The following is a 16,669-nucleotide window of genomic DNA, read 5'->3' as shown; positions in this document are numbered from 1 at the left end:
TTATATATTACTTAATGAGTGCACTCCATGATATCCACTATGGTTTCATCAGACATCATTACAAATGGCTGTCCCCTCAAATAGTGAACTATGTAAGGGTATTGGGAGCGATTTCGGCACAGCCAATCACTTGTTGTGTTACTGAATGAATGAGTTATTTTGAACTATAGTTGAATGAATAACTAAATGACTCATTAAGATGTCATGTGCTTCCACCTACTGGCGTAACAATGTAACATTGCCGAAAAAGACTGAAAAATCTCCACCACTAGTACAGATTGGAAATCTGTTTGGAACATGCAAACACTGACAAGTGGAATATTTAATAACGTTAATTTAAATACATATAATCATGAACTGACAAGGGCTCACAGATTAAGCTAACCACTAAGCTACGTATTTCAGTTCCATAGGTCTGCCATGGTGTTTTGAACATGCCCCATGATATTCCTTGAATTACCAAGAAGTAAATACCATGAATATTGCAATCCAAATTTAATAGCATGGTAGTTTAAATCTTTATAAGGCTGTATTTGGCCAGCACTGTGGTATAATCAAAGTATAATGGCAAAAGCCTTCTGAGGCAAATCATTTTAAGGTTATGCAATTGTTTGGAATACAGTGTACTAATGATCATCATATTAATCTTCTTTTCTTTTCTGATGCAACCTTTACACCAGTTCAGTTTGTCAGCAATATATTGGCAAACTGGGATGATGTACTATTGATTTAGACAGCCATTTATTCATTTTAATTGAGAGCAATGCATTGTATTTATTTGGCAATCATAAAAGTACAGTTAATAACCTTATAGCTTAGTCTAAGGTTTCTAATTCAAAGGCTGATGATTGATACAAAATTTGGCATATTTCTGTCTTCTAACTGCTGTAATATAGCTCTCCGTTTTTTGTTTTCTTTTATAAGGTAGGCTAGAGAACTGGATTAGCACTATAAATTGTAGTCACTAATCTATTTACTTTGTTATGGTTCATAGTAAAATGTATTTGTTTGAAGAAATAAAGAATTGGTCTGTTCTGCTTGAATAATTTTATGAATCTTGTGCATTGGGTTGCACGTAGCTGGTTACGTTTATGGAAAAACTACATTTCCCATGATGCCCGCACAAGACGTCATGCCCGCGTCCGCTCCCTCTTGACGCACAGTACGCGTCACCGTAGTAACTGATGCTCTGCTGTGTGTCGATTAGCGCTGGAGAGGCGGAAGGGGCCGAGGGATTCTGTTATTATCGGTAACAGATATCTGAGTTCACCTGTGTTTTAGTGCGGACTGGACGATACGATATTGAGGCGGAGAGCCCCTGCTAAAGCGCCGCGATGTTGAATATGTGGAAAGTCAGGGAGTTGGTGGATAAAGCGTGAGTATGCCCGGGCTTTTGCTTTCTAAAGAGCTTGTGTGTCAATGCAGAGGCCCGTTACTTATAAAGGTGCGGATCCCGTGACGTCACACACCCTCAGCTGATCACGAGCGCCACACGATTAATATAACATTATAATCTCTTTTATTTCACTATTTTCAACCTCTTTATGACCACTTCCCGATCATGTGCGTTCTTCTATTAAATTATATAATTCCACGCTGTTTTGTACGCGTTTTGTTTTGGGCTGTGTTTCAAACCCCAGTGAGCTGCCTACCTAGGCAGCATTTTTGGGTAACGTTACTACAGCAGTTTGGGGCATAATAAGCGCGTTTTCCTCGCCTATAATGCTCTCAAAATGTTGAATAGGTAACTAGACAGCTCCTTACGTTACAGATATATTCTTTTTACCTCTTCATTCTTGTTGTCAACAATGTAATCCCGCTAAAACATCTCAGTAGTCAGCAACACATGAGCTTGAACTGTTTCTGACAGCATTTCTTCTTATCTTATGTACAGTCATATATGTTTTATTTGTGTGTATAATGTTAAAAAATGTGTTGTTTAAAATGGTAAACAGTTAACCGGTTACAGGCCCGTTATACATGCTAGCTAATTAGCCTATCAGCTTAGCTAAAGTCAGCATTATAAATTCGTATGGGGAATAACATTAGATAACGGTATCGCTCAACCTAAACGTCTCAACACAGACTTTGATTATATCAGATTTGACGATATAGCTGTCATCCCTAAAATTACGACGCCCAAATGACCTGTGGGCCTTGTTTTTCTCCATCATGCTAGGTGCTCTTCACCTGAAATATGAATGAGTTTCAGTTCAGTCCATTAACTGATCTATATTGCAAGTGATGGCAGAACTTTGTGATGCAAATTGATGAGAAACATCAATATTAGTCTTGATTTTAAAAGTAATTGTGATCTTTTATTATGGTGAGAACTGTATTTTAGTTATTGGATGTCTTAATGAAACATTGCATGTCTTTTCACAGAAAGTTTACAAAAAGTTTGTGCATGGCAATGTGCTTTTATACATTTATTTATGTATAACGTTATAGTGGGAAGAGGAAAATGGTTAGCAGTGATTCATTGCATTTTTCATATTTAATTTGCTTTATGTCACAAAGTGTATACTTGAAATCTATTCAATTTAATTATGTAAATCAATCCTTTTTCACAATATTTACACAGAAGTAGTGCATTATCCAGATTGACTAGCCAGCAAAGGAATGTTTCACTTACTCTGAAAAATAGGCACAATTCATTCATTTTCTTATTTATTTTACACTGTCTCAAAATTAGTCATATCTGTTGATAGCATTAATATATTATCCAAAGACCAAAAACAGCTTAAAGTCTTAAAGATTCATTATTTATCCATTAACATGCATGGCTAATTGGTGATTTGTTTCATATCCTTCATAGCAAGTTGAAAAACCTTTGCTGTGACTTTCCCATAAAACGGTTATTTGATTGTGTAAACTTGAGTCTAAAGGTAAAACTGAAGTAGTTGAAGTAGTAATAAAATTTTCCCTGATCCTTTACCTGGAATGTAGCACTACTGTTTTTTAATTGTTATTGTCAGTTTGCCATTCAGTGGAGCATTTCCATTTCATATTAACCTTTCACAAATACTGGAGGGATATTAACCTCTGTGGAGAAAGAGCATGGAAGGCCATATGTCTATACATTTTCAAGACTAGAGTTTTGTGCATTAGGCATATCAATAAAATACAAAAATCGATACATTCAAACAATACGTATCGACTTTTTTCAATCGGAGGAACTATCAACTGGACAGCTGTTTTTGCAGTGTACATTTAAATGGTTTAATGCAATTAAAATACAGGTATAATATAAATTTATTAATTTTAGTTATTATGAATAATAATATTTTCGTCAACTTTTTAAAGCATGTAAAAATACACTTTTGAGTTGGACAGTGGACAGTTTTCAGATAATATAAAATATTATGTTTACATTCATGCTCTCAGTAAGAACTGCTCGAGCAGTTTTCCTGATCATCATTTTCTGACTCATTTTTTTTCTGTGTCTGTTGCACAAACAAATTCTGCAGTCAGGTTACTGTAATGGATGCCACAGCTGAAGGCATGTTTTAAGCATGCATGAATTCAGCTGAAAGGAGGTGGATATTGATATAGTTGGCCTTTTCATTGGCATTCATTGTGCATTGTTGGGTTCGGCTTCTTTGTTTGTCCTTGCAGTGAAATTACGGATTGACACAAGTATGCATTGAATTTTCAGCATTGCTGCAAGGGGTGCTGATAGTGGCATTTGTGTAAACTGTCTTCTACAGTCATTTTTCTCTTTTTGGTCATTGCTGTAAATGTCTATGTCACTCATTCTGCGCTGCAAAGCCAAAATGCAGTAACTATTTTCTCAAAATTGTTGATGCATCTCTTAGACTGTAGCTGTGCTAAAGAGGAAAAGGGAGTGTGAAAATTGAATCAATCAAAAGCAACAAAGTTAATGTATTTTGATTTTGTATGGCAGGATGCATGTGTGTTAAAATTACTGTAAAATTGGTCTCAGTAGCTAGTGTTTAATATAGACCTGTTTTTTGTTTTTAAACGCAACAACAATTAAAAAGGGGTCCTATTATGCTTTTGCAAAGACTTGATTTGGTTTTTGGGGTGTACTAGAATAGTTTTACATGTTTGCTTGTTCATAGGCTATTTTATATTACTGCAGTACCTCTCTTCCGAGTCTGTTTCAAACGCCCTGTTTAGTTTGTTTCGATAAAGCCCCTCCTTCCGAAACATGAAATGTGCTTTGATTGGTTTGCTGATTGAAATGTGCTCTGATTGGTTTGCTGGCCCAGTGTGATGTGATTGGCAAAACGCTTAGAGCATGTTTCAGAAATGACATAACCCTTACCATAACCGAAAGTTTCTTCTGCTCAACTGTAAATATTAACAATGATGTCAATTCTGCCACACTAATTTGAGTCTGATTCAGAATGTTTACGAACAAGAGGATCATGCAGAACCTTTGCAAGCGCACACAAAAAGGTTTTGGAACCAGGGTGGAAAAGACAGTGTCGACAACACTCAACTAAAGCAGCTCTTCTTCTTCAACATTACACACTAACTAAAGTAAAAAAAAAAAAGTGAAATCATTTTATATGTCCAAAAATACATGGAAATTAAAGCTGGCTGTATGTTTTAGTTGACACCTGTTTTTAAAACAGGTTATGCATCAACCCTGTTACCTGCATATTTAGAGTTATAATGACATCTGTCATCATCCTAGTTTCAAACGGTTAACTTTACAAGGACAAGTTAAGATCTCCTGAATTTATGACCTCATCTTTTTTATGTTTCTCTAAGAAAAAGAAAAACCTTTCACAACTGGAAATAACTGTGTGCAACAATTGGTACGATTGACCAACCCGATCTCATGAAAGTGCGTATAAATAGTACGCCAAATAAAAATGCAAAGTCGTGGTATTGATACGCACTTTCATGAGATCGGGTTGGTCAATCGTACCAATTGTTGCACACAGTTATTTCCAGTTGTGAAAGGTTTTTCTTTTTCTTAGAGAAACATAAAAAAGATGAGGTCATAAACTCTCTTTTTATTTAGCATACTATTTATACGCACTTTCATGAGATCGGGCTCGCTTTTCATGGCCACAGTCAACAAAGCAAGTGTGAAAAAGATGTGCGCTTGCACTTTATAAATTTAGAACATTGTGCTTTTGTGTGCTTGTTTATGAGATAAAACAGGTTAACACGAGTGGCTGTTTTTTTGTTTGTTTGCTGCCTGTAAAAATTCCATTTAGATTATTAGAAACTGGGTTAGAAATGAACGGGTTTGACAAAAGTGCCACTAAAATTATAAAAATCCCCAACAGTTTGATAAACAAGAAGATTAGTATATGATTTTAGTCTAGATTTAGTATGTAGATTTTTAATATGACACTAAAATGTTGTTTAGGGAGTGTGTGCTTTTATGGACCTACAGAGATTTATATTGTTTTTGGAAGTGTCATCAATTACGTTGATCAGTTTTTTGGCTGCTGGGAGATGGTGGGGAGTGATGCGTAATCATCACAATGACTTATTTTGGTAATCCATCAACAGTTCAACAACCTACAGATGAGAATCATAAATTAGGCTTAATCCACCCAAAACTAAACTGTCCAGCACGTTTCCAACAGGAAAAGTGTCATGCTGTGTTGATTTTCCATTTGAATGCCAAGTCATGACGTTACTACACAACGACTTGATTATGATAACTGCACTTTTCGATATTTTAATAGAAAATAGCTGATCATTCCAACTTTGTAATTCCTGACAATGTTATGTTCACTTGTGGTGTCTCAAGAAGGTAAGTTACACCCATAAACTGGCAGTACACTTGTGGTTTGTGCCTGGCACATGCAACCTTGTAGACCATTCAACTAATTGAAAAAGGACTTTGTCCAAACCCTATTTTAAAGTTATTTGCTCTGTTGGATTTCAACAAGATTGGTTACAGAAGTTATCTTGCACTTATTTAACGTGTCAGCAACAGTGCTTCCAAGAAAGTTAAAGTTGCTCCTCTGTTTAAGCCAAAACGTGGGAGATTGGATATTTGGATTCATTTCTTCTTATTTGCAGTTGCCCAGTATATTTCATCCTCATGTATGGTTTTGTTTCTTCGTGCAATTAAAAAAAAAGAATAGTCTAATAGTCTATTGTACTAAATTTGATGTTGTAATAACTTGGTGCAGAAGGTATAGATGTCAGGCCATAAGGCTAAATAATTTGATTTATTGCTTGAATTTGGAATCAGAATGGAAATGTCCCAGCATGTCTGCTTTAAATGTGTTCTGAATACTAAAATACTTTTGTCATCGATATGCGAAATGCACATAATCAATAGCAGCTGGACAATTCCACTGAATTATAAGTAAGATTAATCAACAAATTGTTTCCATTCTTTGTTAACCACCATATAATTTAGTAAAATAAATTATTGTAATAATTTTTATTCACACTGTATCATCTCAACTTGATGCTGATCTGCATGAGTTGCACATATACAGCATTTGGTTAAATAACAGTGCAAAACTGTGTTGTGATTTGAGCTGGAATGTCTCAGAGGTTAAAGTCTGTTAGTTTGAAGGCATTTTAGATTGATTCCCATCTTCACGAAAGTGAAATGTCACATCTGTATTGGAGAGTTGTCATATCTATCCCTTTAACCCTAACATATCCCAAAAAAATAAAATAAACCCAACATCTAACCCATAAATACAAAAATAATGAAAAATTAAATTAAACAAACATATTTGCTAAAAAGGCATACAAAAAAGCAATACTCAAACCTTTTATGATGCATAATTAAAATAAACAGTCAGTTACGCCTTAAAGGGATTGTAAACAGACCTAAAGATTTGATATATCAAGACACATCTGTGAATGTGGCCTATTAGATCCGCCACTGTCAATGATGCACTGCATGGAATGAAAAGAAATTAAAACAAACTTCATTCTGTATTGAGAACAGTCAGTAATAAAAAAAAAACTTCCATTATATCTTTAAAATGAAATATTTCATCCATATACACATTCGTTTGTTTTTGACAGCAAAACCCAGTGGTAGCCCTAACTCAGAATCACCCCTCTCCATAATTCACATCTCTTGGGACTTCTTTCCTTAGCAAACTTTCCCTTGTCCAGGTATCACTTCTTTCATCTCTTAGCTGCTGCTTTCGTTCTCTCTCCATCATACTTATTATAAACCGCCACCATCCTCATCTCCATCGTAAAGCTTTATCCAGACCCTTGCTTCCCTCTGAAGCTCTAGGTAGTCTTTTTAGTCTGAGGTGGCGGAGCAGGAAAGCTGAAACCACTCAGAGAGCTTTCATGTGAGGCGTCTTGAGTTTGTTGTGGGTTTTTCGCAGGCCATAGCTCCACAGTGAATGTGTAAGTACACCCATTCATTCTAGCGAAGGAGAGAATAAAAGAAGTGGAGAGTAAATCTCGGCAGGCCCATAGAACAAAGAGGCTGCGGATGCAAAGGATGGCAAGACGCCCCATACGCCTGTCTGTGCCCCCTTCTCTTTGTGCAAAAGAAAGCCTGCCTCTTCTGCTTTTGTCTTTCCTGCATATTGAATATTCCAATGGAATATGTGCAGCACAGTACACAGCACCATACGTGTGCCTGGAATGTATTTATTATGTGTGTGTGACTGCTCTACAGGCCGCTTGCTTGCATAAACCGACATCATTCATTATTCAGTTGCCTGAGATTTTCCTTGTAATCTTAGGCCAACTTTGCAGCACTCTTTCTACGTGCTTGAATCACATAGATTGCCAATCCCACTCTCGTGAACTTTTGCTTGTCACCGAAACAGCCAAAACAATAGACTCCGCTCCGTGATACTGTGCAAGTTTGTGGTCAAGCCAGTAAATCTACAACTTTTGTGCCCGATTGATGATTTGAATTTAAAAGTTTGCCTTTTATTAGGTTGTATAAGACTCTTAAATGAAAAATAATAATAGAATATTAGAATTTATTCGAATGAGTTCTGAAGGATCATGAAGGGGGGAAGTCGTGGCCTAATGGTTAGAGAGTCGGACTCGTAATCGAAAGGTTGCGGGTTCGAGTCCCCGGCCGGCAGGGATTGTAGGTGGGGGGAGTGAATGTCCAGCGCTCTCTCCACCCTCAATACCACGACTGAAGTGACCGAACCCCCAATTGCTCCCCGGGCGCCGCAGCATGGCTGCCCACTGCTCCGGGTGTGTGTTCACGGTGTGTGTGTGTGTGTGTGTGTGTGTGTGTGCATTTGTTCACTACTCACTGCTGTGTGTGTGTGCACTTGGATGGGTTAAACACAGAGCACCAATTTCGAGTATGGGTCACCATACTTGACAATACGTCACAACGACGACGATGTGACACCAAAGACTGGAGTAATGGCTATTGAAAATTCAGCCTTGCATTTCAGGAATAAATTATATTTTATCACTCATTTCGCCATTATAGAGAGTATCATGACGCATGCATGTGCGTTCCTCTGTACGTAACCAAGGCTGAGCACATGCGTGTTCTACATCAGCAGCACCATGCACATACGCGGTTTGCATGCAGAGGTACTCTCGATAATGGCAGAAGACAAGATCATTATTTTTGTTTTCTTTGCACACAAAAAGCTTCATAAAATTACGGTTGAACCACTGATTTCACATGGACTGTTTTACCAATGTCCTTACGTTTCTGGGTCTGGGAACAAGTTGTGTCGCTGTCTATGGAGGGTCAGAGAGCTGTTGGATTTCATCAAAAATATCTTAATTTGTGTTTCAAAGATGAAAGAAGGTCTTATAGGTTTGGAACAACATTAGGGTGACTAATTAATGACTGATTTTTCATTTTTGGGTGAACTATCCCTTTAATAGATCTTATTTATAAAATACAGGCAGAGTAAAGGTCCTTGCACACAGAGTCCGAAATTTTTGTATGCATTTTTTTTTTTTTTTTTTTTTTTTCATATTCGTCATCCTTTCCTATCAAAATGCTTGCTATGGATGTGAAAACACAGAAAATCGAACCTGGTCCTTTTTTTTCTGACAGATGAAAGTTTCGAAGGCAGCATGTAAACATGATTGACACAACATGAGCTCGTATTTATTTTTTAACATGCAAAAATTTTGGACTCTGTGATTCTGTAAATTGTGCATAACATTTGTATGTAAATTGTATGATTTGAATGTGACAATTTACATGCTAATGGATTTATGATCCGTTTACACATTGATTCTGCTTGAGTTTTGTGAATAAGGCCCAAAGGTTGCCTCAACATACAGATGCATGATGTAATGAAGCTGTTAGATGAATGTCAGTGTGGCTTTTTATGGAATAGTGCTGGTTAAGCAACTTAACATCCTTCCTTGCCAGCTGCCACACAATTGGTTCCATCTTTCAGTCATCGAGACCATATGTGCAGCTTTGGCCTCCGTCTGAATTGCCTGAATTACTTGAGGAATTTTGAGGTTTTGTTTTTGAAAGTGTTTACAGATTGAATTTGCTCTGCCATTAAGTAAAACTGATCCATTGGAAAGACCACGCCACCCCCCCGAAGCCTGCAAGTGACACAGATGAGCGGGATCAATGTCTTTGTTGCCAGTTTTTACTCATCAAAGTCATTGATTTGGCTCAGACATGATTTTGGCTCTCTGACTCTTCAAACGACTGCAAATCAGCTGCGTTGTCTTTTCCACCTGCTTCCACGTTCCAGTGAGATGCATGTTGCCCACCTGCCAGCATTCCTGTTTTTACTGCACATCATCCAGCACCACTAGACTCTCTGTAATAACTTCCAGAAGTTCTTTTTCACCCTCCCACCCTCTTTGCCCTGTGGGATTGTGAGAGTGAGGCGGAAAAAGCCACATTTTCACATTAGTAATGATTACGGAAAGTGTTTGCAGCTGTTTTGAGAGTTAGCATGATAAACATCCGCTGAGCGCCACCTCTGCAGTGCTGTTGTGCGTGTGGTTCTGGTCATTTTCAAATGATGTGGCATTGATCTATGATTTACAGGCTTTGTCCGTGTTGATTGTCTATTAGTAGGATCCACTGTTTAGTCTGCTCTAAAGGCCATGCCACAATAAGCCATTGTCAGGCCATCGTTGAGCATCTGTTAGCCTGGTTTTTGCATTGTGTTCCACTCCGTTGGCATTAGTCGGACCCTCATGTGCAGCTTTTTCACCAGTTGAGCTTGTTGAATGGGTGGCAGAGATCAATCTGATTGGCTGTTCAGCTTGAAAGTGACAAAAGCGAGCAAACAAAGAATGGCAATGCTTTTGCCACTTGCAGTTTTTTTTTTTTTAAGACTTGAAGGAGCTGTATTATAAATCTGAGCAAAATTGGTACAAAAATGGTAAGCAAGCACTACTTGTGATGAAGGACCACTAATGATGAAGGCTACTGCCACCTGCTGGTATGGAGAGTTATTTCCTCTCATCCAGAGCCTTGAATGTAAGTGCTAGTTAGCTGATGGTCTTTGCGTTGTCCAAGTGCAACTTTTTGGCTCCGATGTAGGCGTCATGGTAGTTCTTTGATATTGCTTTGGTGTGTCTAGTAATAGTGGAGCAAATATTTGTATAGTGCTGACTATAGGCTTTACATATATTATATTAGGTTTGTCTAAAGTTGTGTTGAATATTGATCTCACAAGATGCTCTGAAAACGGTTTTGATATGTCACCTCATTAATAGTCCTCATGAGATTCCCAACTCATGGTTTCTTTATATTGTGGAGCACAGAAGCATATATTTAGACAGAATGTCTACACTGCTGTCAAACTCCAAGATGGACAAAAAAAAAAAAAGATGTATGTGCGACTGTATTCTTCTAAAGCCATTTTGTGGGTCATGATTTGAATGCAAGATGTTTGATGTTAGAGCTGTCGAACCTGGTCTGACACATCTTGAGAAGATTGGTGAATCTATGGTGAAGAGAAGGATTTTTGCTTCAGAAGATTTGGAATATAGCATACTAGTTGCATGGACCACCTTTATGTCTTTTTTTTTTTTTTTAAGCTGTCGGGCTGGGCGATAAACAAGATTGCGATTAAAATATGTTGTTAACGGTGATAAGCGCTGGACATATTTACTCAATATGGATTAATCTAACAGCCTGTCACACAGAAACGTGACAATAGGCAATCAGTGCATGTTACTAGTAAGTCTACATGTTCTGTGTGTCTGTTTGCGCAATATTTAATTTTTGATGGAGGAAAAAAAACAAACCTTGTATGTTCTCATTCCCATCTAACATGTTTAATAACATTAATAAACAAATATTGCTTAGCTGATGAAACCTCTTTCTGACAAAATCTTTCAGTAGACAAAAACTCATAAAACAATTTTGAAAGTTGTGAGTGGGGAAAATTACGTTAAATTATGCATTCCATTGTAATGACTGTAACACCGTGTACTAACTACACGCGTCACAACAAGATTGCAGTGACCAACAATATGGCTGTCCACATCAGACGAGACAAGACAATGCAAATCAAATCAACGTGACAGAATCAATCAAATATCACAGCCAATCATAAGTGTGTGTGGGCAGGCTCTTTCTGCAAGCACACTGCACTCGCAATAAAATGAAATAATTCACAAATATTAAACCTTTTAACATTATTAAATGTACATACTGAATGACTGATACCATCTTTATGGAATACACTTGTTGGTTTGCACAGAGTTTGCAGTTTTAACGTACATGTTTGCCTTAATTTTCAAGCTCTGGGTAATAGGGATGCAACGATTATAGATTTTGCTGGTACGATTATTGTCTGATGAATAATCACGGTTTTACGATTATGACGATTATTAGGCATTTATTCATTTCCCAACATTAATAATGTATAAAATCACATGAACACTCTTTAGATGTTAAAGTGTTATTTATTGCTGGCTTTTGAAACAGAAATAACACAGTAACCAACAATACAGCACAAAATAATAATAAACAAACAAAAGTCCATCTCTCCCATTAGAATTAAAAAAGTGACCGCTGCTCTGTAAACATCCATGACAGTAATTCTCTTTTGAAAATAATGAACGAAAGAACAATAGGTAAGTAAGGTCCCATTTGTTAACATTAGTTAAAGCAGGTTAACATTAACTAAAAATGTGCAATAGCTAATTGTTGTAGTAGTTAATATTCTTTGTTAATGTTGATTAATAAAAAATACAACTATGTTAGTTAATGTTAGCTCCATTGAATTATATTAAGACAACTTTTGATTTTATAATGTATTATTAAAAGTTTAAATTAAGACAGCATTATTAATAAATGCAGTCATTGTTTTTTTTCATGTTAACTAATGGAACTTGTGTTACTGAACAATAATAACGAATCAGTCGTTGATATATAGATAGGCCCACTGTTCTCTATTATAGATCAGTGGATGGGCCATGTTTTAGCTTAGAAACAATGTTTGAAAATAAATAGCTCATTAAGTCTTTAAGTAAGAATTATTTGATGCTATTGTGAAGACTAAAGCGAATATAAATATCTAAATGACTGTGAGTGTGAAACATTATTTACACAGTTTTAGGAAAGTAGCGCAGCTGATTTGTTTACTGGGTTACCGGGGTAACGGCAGCGGCAGCGCCCTCTAGTGGCGAATGTGCGTCATTCAGCGCGTCTTCACTTTAACTCGCTCCGCTTTTCTTCTCATCTGTGCTCATTTAAATTAAACCGTTGCCTTTTTAAAGTTCTAAAGTAATCATATGAGGCTGCATCGCAATTTTTCCATAAATAAACAGAATAAATTAATACGTTTGTTATAGGCTACTGTATAAGTTAGGCTGTTTTGTATTTTGTTTTGTATTCGCACTTGTGCTCCTAAATACATTTTCCAGTTCGCACACATCTATTTTTAGTCGCAAATGCGAGTGAAATGCTCGCACTGTCCAGCCCTGCACACTACTATCGACAGGCATTTCTTTGGTGGAAATAAAGCTTCGCTGTTTAGTCCCTCTGTCACTAATATAATTAGTGTAGTAGCCTCAGTGTCTCTGATAAGCACGTAATTTGAAGCTGGTGCACCACTAGTGTGACTTTGTTTTAATTTTGCACAAGCTGCAACAGTTCAGCTCCGTGCAACAGAAACACTCGGTTTTGTGGAACCTTTACGATTAATTAACCTTGACGTTTTAAAGCGCGGTTAATCGCGGAACCGGTTAATCGCTGCATCCCTACTGGGTAAACTATCTGTTGTTGCTTTCATTATAGCTATAAATGTCATGATATTCAAACTCACATTAGACACTTAACATTGAGTAAAGCACATAAGCATTACCTGAGATTATCACTGTCATAGTTTATATGTTGTTGCTCCAGCCGCGACGTTGCAGAAATGGAAACCGTTTAAAAATAGAAATATTGCGTGTCGCCGTTGTGGCTGGTTAGGACAAAAACTCGGTTTAAATAAAAAAAGATACCTTTTATCATGTGTCGCGGCGTCGTAGGACACAGTGTTATCCCTCACAACCTTGTTTTCATAAGAATTAAATTCAATATGGCATCAAACCTGATTAAAGGTCCCATGACATGCTGTTTTTTGGATGCTTTATATAGGCCTAAGTGGTCCCTAGTACTGTATCTGAAGTCTCGTTCCCGAAATTCAACCTTGGTGCAGAATTTCAGCCACTACGAGCCAGTCCCACAATGAGCTTTCCTTAGGACCAGCCATTTCTGTGTCTGTAGCTTTAAATGCTAATGATGAGGAGAGAGGCGGAGCAAGGTGGAGGGTGGGTGTGTGTGGCCTTAACCAGCTTGCAGTCACTGTACCATGCGCTAATGTTGTCAGTGGATGTTTCGCAATGGCTCGTAGACACGCAAGTCCTTCAAGCTTTTCAGTTTGACCCAGAATCTGATGCGGATGGAGAAGCACCGGATGAAGAAGTTGCAACTCAGCGGCTACAGCAGGACGTCTCCGAATGGTTAGTTTAAAATATTGTGTCTGGATACGGTCAGTGTTTCTCATAGACTTTACCTGTGCGGACCGCAACAATATCCACCGCCCGCTGCCATCAGCTCCTGCGTCTCACACACACGAGCGCGACTTTAACACAATATTTAGTAACTTTCAGACCCTTCAGGCGGCTTTTTTCTCATAACGGGTACATACTAACAAACCTAGCGACGAAAAAAAAAACATAGCTATCATTTAGTTGTAAGATGTCTCCAGTACTGCCCCGCGAGCGCGAGGTCTCTCTCCCGGTGCAGTGTCGCCTCTCGGCGTCTGTTCTGAGCAGCGAGCGGCAGAGAAGCAGCGCTTTCAGTTTGCCTTAAAGCAGCAGACTCCTCAATAAATCATTTACAAAACAGCGTTTACAAGCACTTGTCGCTTACTGACTGTTTGGACTTTTAAATATGAACATAATTTGTCTGTTAATATGCGCAGTTTATTACTCAGACGCAAAACAATAATATAGCCAAAACCACTGCATATAGTCGCTTTCTAGTGTAAGTTAGATGTATATTGATTTTATCAGACGATGTTGCGATTATAAATCAGGATTTAAGGAGTATAGTGAGAGTGATTCAGGGTTAACGTATTATTAATGGGTCGTGTTTACTATTTATACTTGTTTTATGTATGACAACAGAAAATATGTAAATGTGAACAGCTTTATTGGGCATTCAGTTGTATTACAGTATGTGACAGTTCATAGAGTAGAACCGATCTGAAGTGCCACAAAACAATGCTTCGCTCGTTTGCAAGCCATGATGTCTCTCGCTCGCCTCGCACGGTCGTAGCTCATTTTCTCATGGGCGGGCAAAGCAGAGAAAGGGGAGGTAACCTAAAGAAATTGTGGGTTGTTTTTTTTTACGAACTTCTCAAAGCTACTCTGTAGAATTTAATTGTGATCAAACGAGTTCTTTACATTCATTCACAGTTTAACAAACATGTGGAAAGCATTTCCTTTCCCATTAATATTAAATTAATAATGTGATAAATATTGATAATGCATGATTTGGGGAAAATATATATTGTGATTTTAATATTTTTGGCCAAATTGGACAGGCCTTTTGTTGAATGGAAATAGTAGCGAGGCCATTCTGTTAAATATCTCCATAGTTATTAAATGTTTTTGTATTAACCCTCTTCCAACCCTGTTAAACAGTAAGTGGTAAGTTTTTTTTGTTATACTGACCTATAACTTATGCTCTGAAGTGAATTATCAGGTTGGCCTTTGACCCATGGTTGACTTTAGTTAAAACTAGCTATACATGTGTGTTTCTTTTTTAATTACTTACTTTCTCCATTTGACTTAAACTATTAATTAGAATTTATGAGCACTAGGATTTCACTTTTATTTTCATTCCCGAATAAAGGCACATCGTTTCATTGTCATGTCCTCCTACGCTTCCTGACTTCTGAAGTTTTGTGGAAATCAAACAAGTTTGACATGAGCATTAACTCTTAATGATGTGGCCCACTCCCAATTTCCTCGTCTTTTCTGTCATCTACCTTCCTTGTAGCAAGTTAAAAACTGTAAAGATCGGTCTACAAGTTGGGCCATCTCTTGAATCTTTAGGGCTGAGAACAAAATTATTAATGGGACCCTCTCTGTTGGGTCACACAAGCGTGGCTAGCTTAGTATCTGTTGTTAAGACTGCCAGGGAGATTTTATCAGATATTTTATATAATATGTGAATCATACATTTCATTTGTTGAGAAGATATTTTGGCTTCATAATTCCACCATTCAGAATTGTAATCCTACTTTCCATAGAATGACAGGCTAAACTATGACAATCTCAACAAATTGATGTAGTCACTTGAATGCTCGGTAGATTTAACACTAAACAGCTGTCTGTACAGTTTTTCATCTGAACACATTTAAACCTTTGGCAGCATGTTTTCTTCCATCAGTCCAAAATACACACCAGTCGACCAAAGCTGACCGGCGAGAGAGTTTTTTTATTTTATTTCAATACCTCCATGTGTAACAATAAATGGACTTGTGTGTCTGTGTGTGGTTGCCTTGTGTTTATTTGTGGTTCTTTGTTTTTCACTGTTTCCCAGCACCAATGTTGTGATGAACTACTCAGAGATAGAGTCCAAGGTTCGAGAAGCCACCAATGATGACCCCTGGGGCCCATCGGGCCAGCTCATGGGTGAGATTGCCAAGTAAGTGCTCAGCCTGCTGGGTGGTAAGAGGACTACGTGTTCCCTTTCAGTCTTCAGGCATTCACTGACTCTTCTCTCAACTACCGCAGAACATTGGTGTAGGGCAATTACTTCAGAATTATCTCATCATTGATAGCTGATGATTTCAGTTGCTTTGCATCATGCCTTAGACTTGAGATCATCTGAAAGTTTAGTCATTACATCCTCATGTCATTTATTTGTTTTTTGTTTTTTTTACATGAATTTAGTGTCTTGTGTTAAATTACTGTAAAAAAATCAGGGTTAGGCAGTATTTTAATCTGCTAAACCCTGATAGAAACCCTGTGCTACTACTATGAACACATTTTTCAAAAGAAACACAAAAATGATAAATAATATCATAAAAAAAGACTTAAAATTGTGAGAAAATATACAAATATCTTTAAAGCTGTTTAGTTTGTCAGTGGTATTAGTTCCTGTTTTTGACAGGTTGAAAAATGTCATATTATACAACTTCTAATAAACCAAAATGGGCCATTTCAGAATCGCTGCATTTTATCCATTGGAAGAGAGATTTATTTAATTATTTTTATTTGAATGAGAGGACTGTCTATATCAGATAGTTGTAGC

The 16,669-nt window shown here is 37.4% G+C and overlaps 1 protein-coding gene across 1 annotated transcript in view; it reads left to right on the top strand.

Moving 5' to 3' along the window:
* Positions 1-1,164: 1,164 nt before the first annotated feature.
* The window catches only part of LOC306862713 (clathrin interactor 1-like), a 35,474-nt gene continuing 19,969 nt past the window's right edge, over positions 1,165-16,669 (top strand). The window contains exons 1-2 of the mRNA XM_079405635.1: positions 1,165-1,375; positions 15,956-16,060. Coding sequence (XP_079261761.1) covers positions 1,335-1,375; positions 15,956-16,060 — 146 coding nt within the window. The 5' untranslated portion in view covers positions 1,165-1,334. The remainder of the gene's footprint in view (positions 1,376-15,955; positions 16,061-16,669) is intronic.

This window comes from Barbus barbus, assembly GCF_936440315.1.
Source record: "Barbus barbus genome assembly, chromosome: 43".
Classification (NCBI taxonomy): Eukaryota; Metazoa; Chordata; class Actinopteri; order Cypriniformes; family Cyprinidae; genus Barbus; species Barbus barbus.
This window is presented reverse-complemented; position numbering and strand designations above follow the sequence as displayed.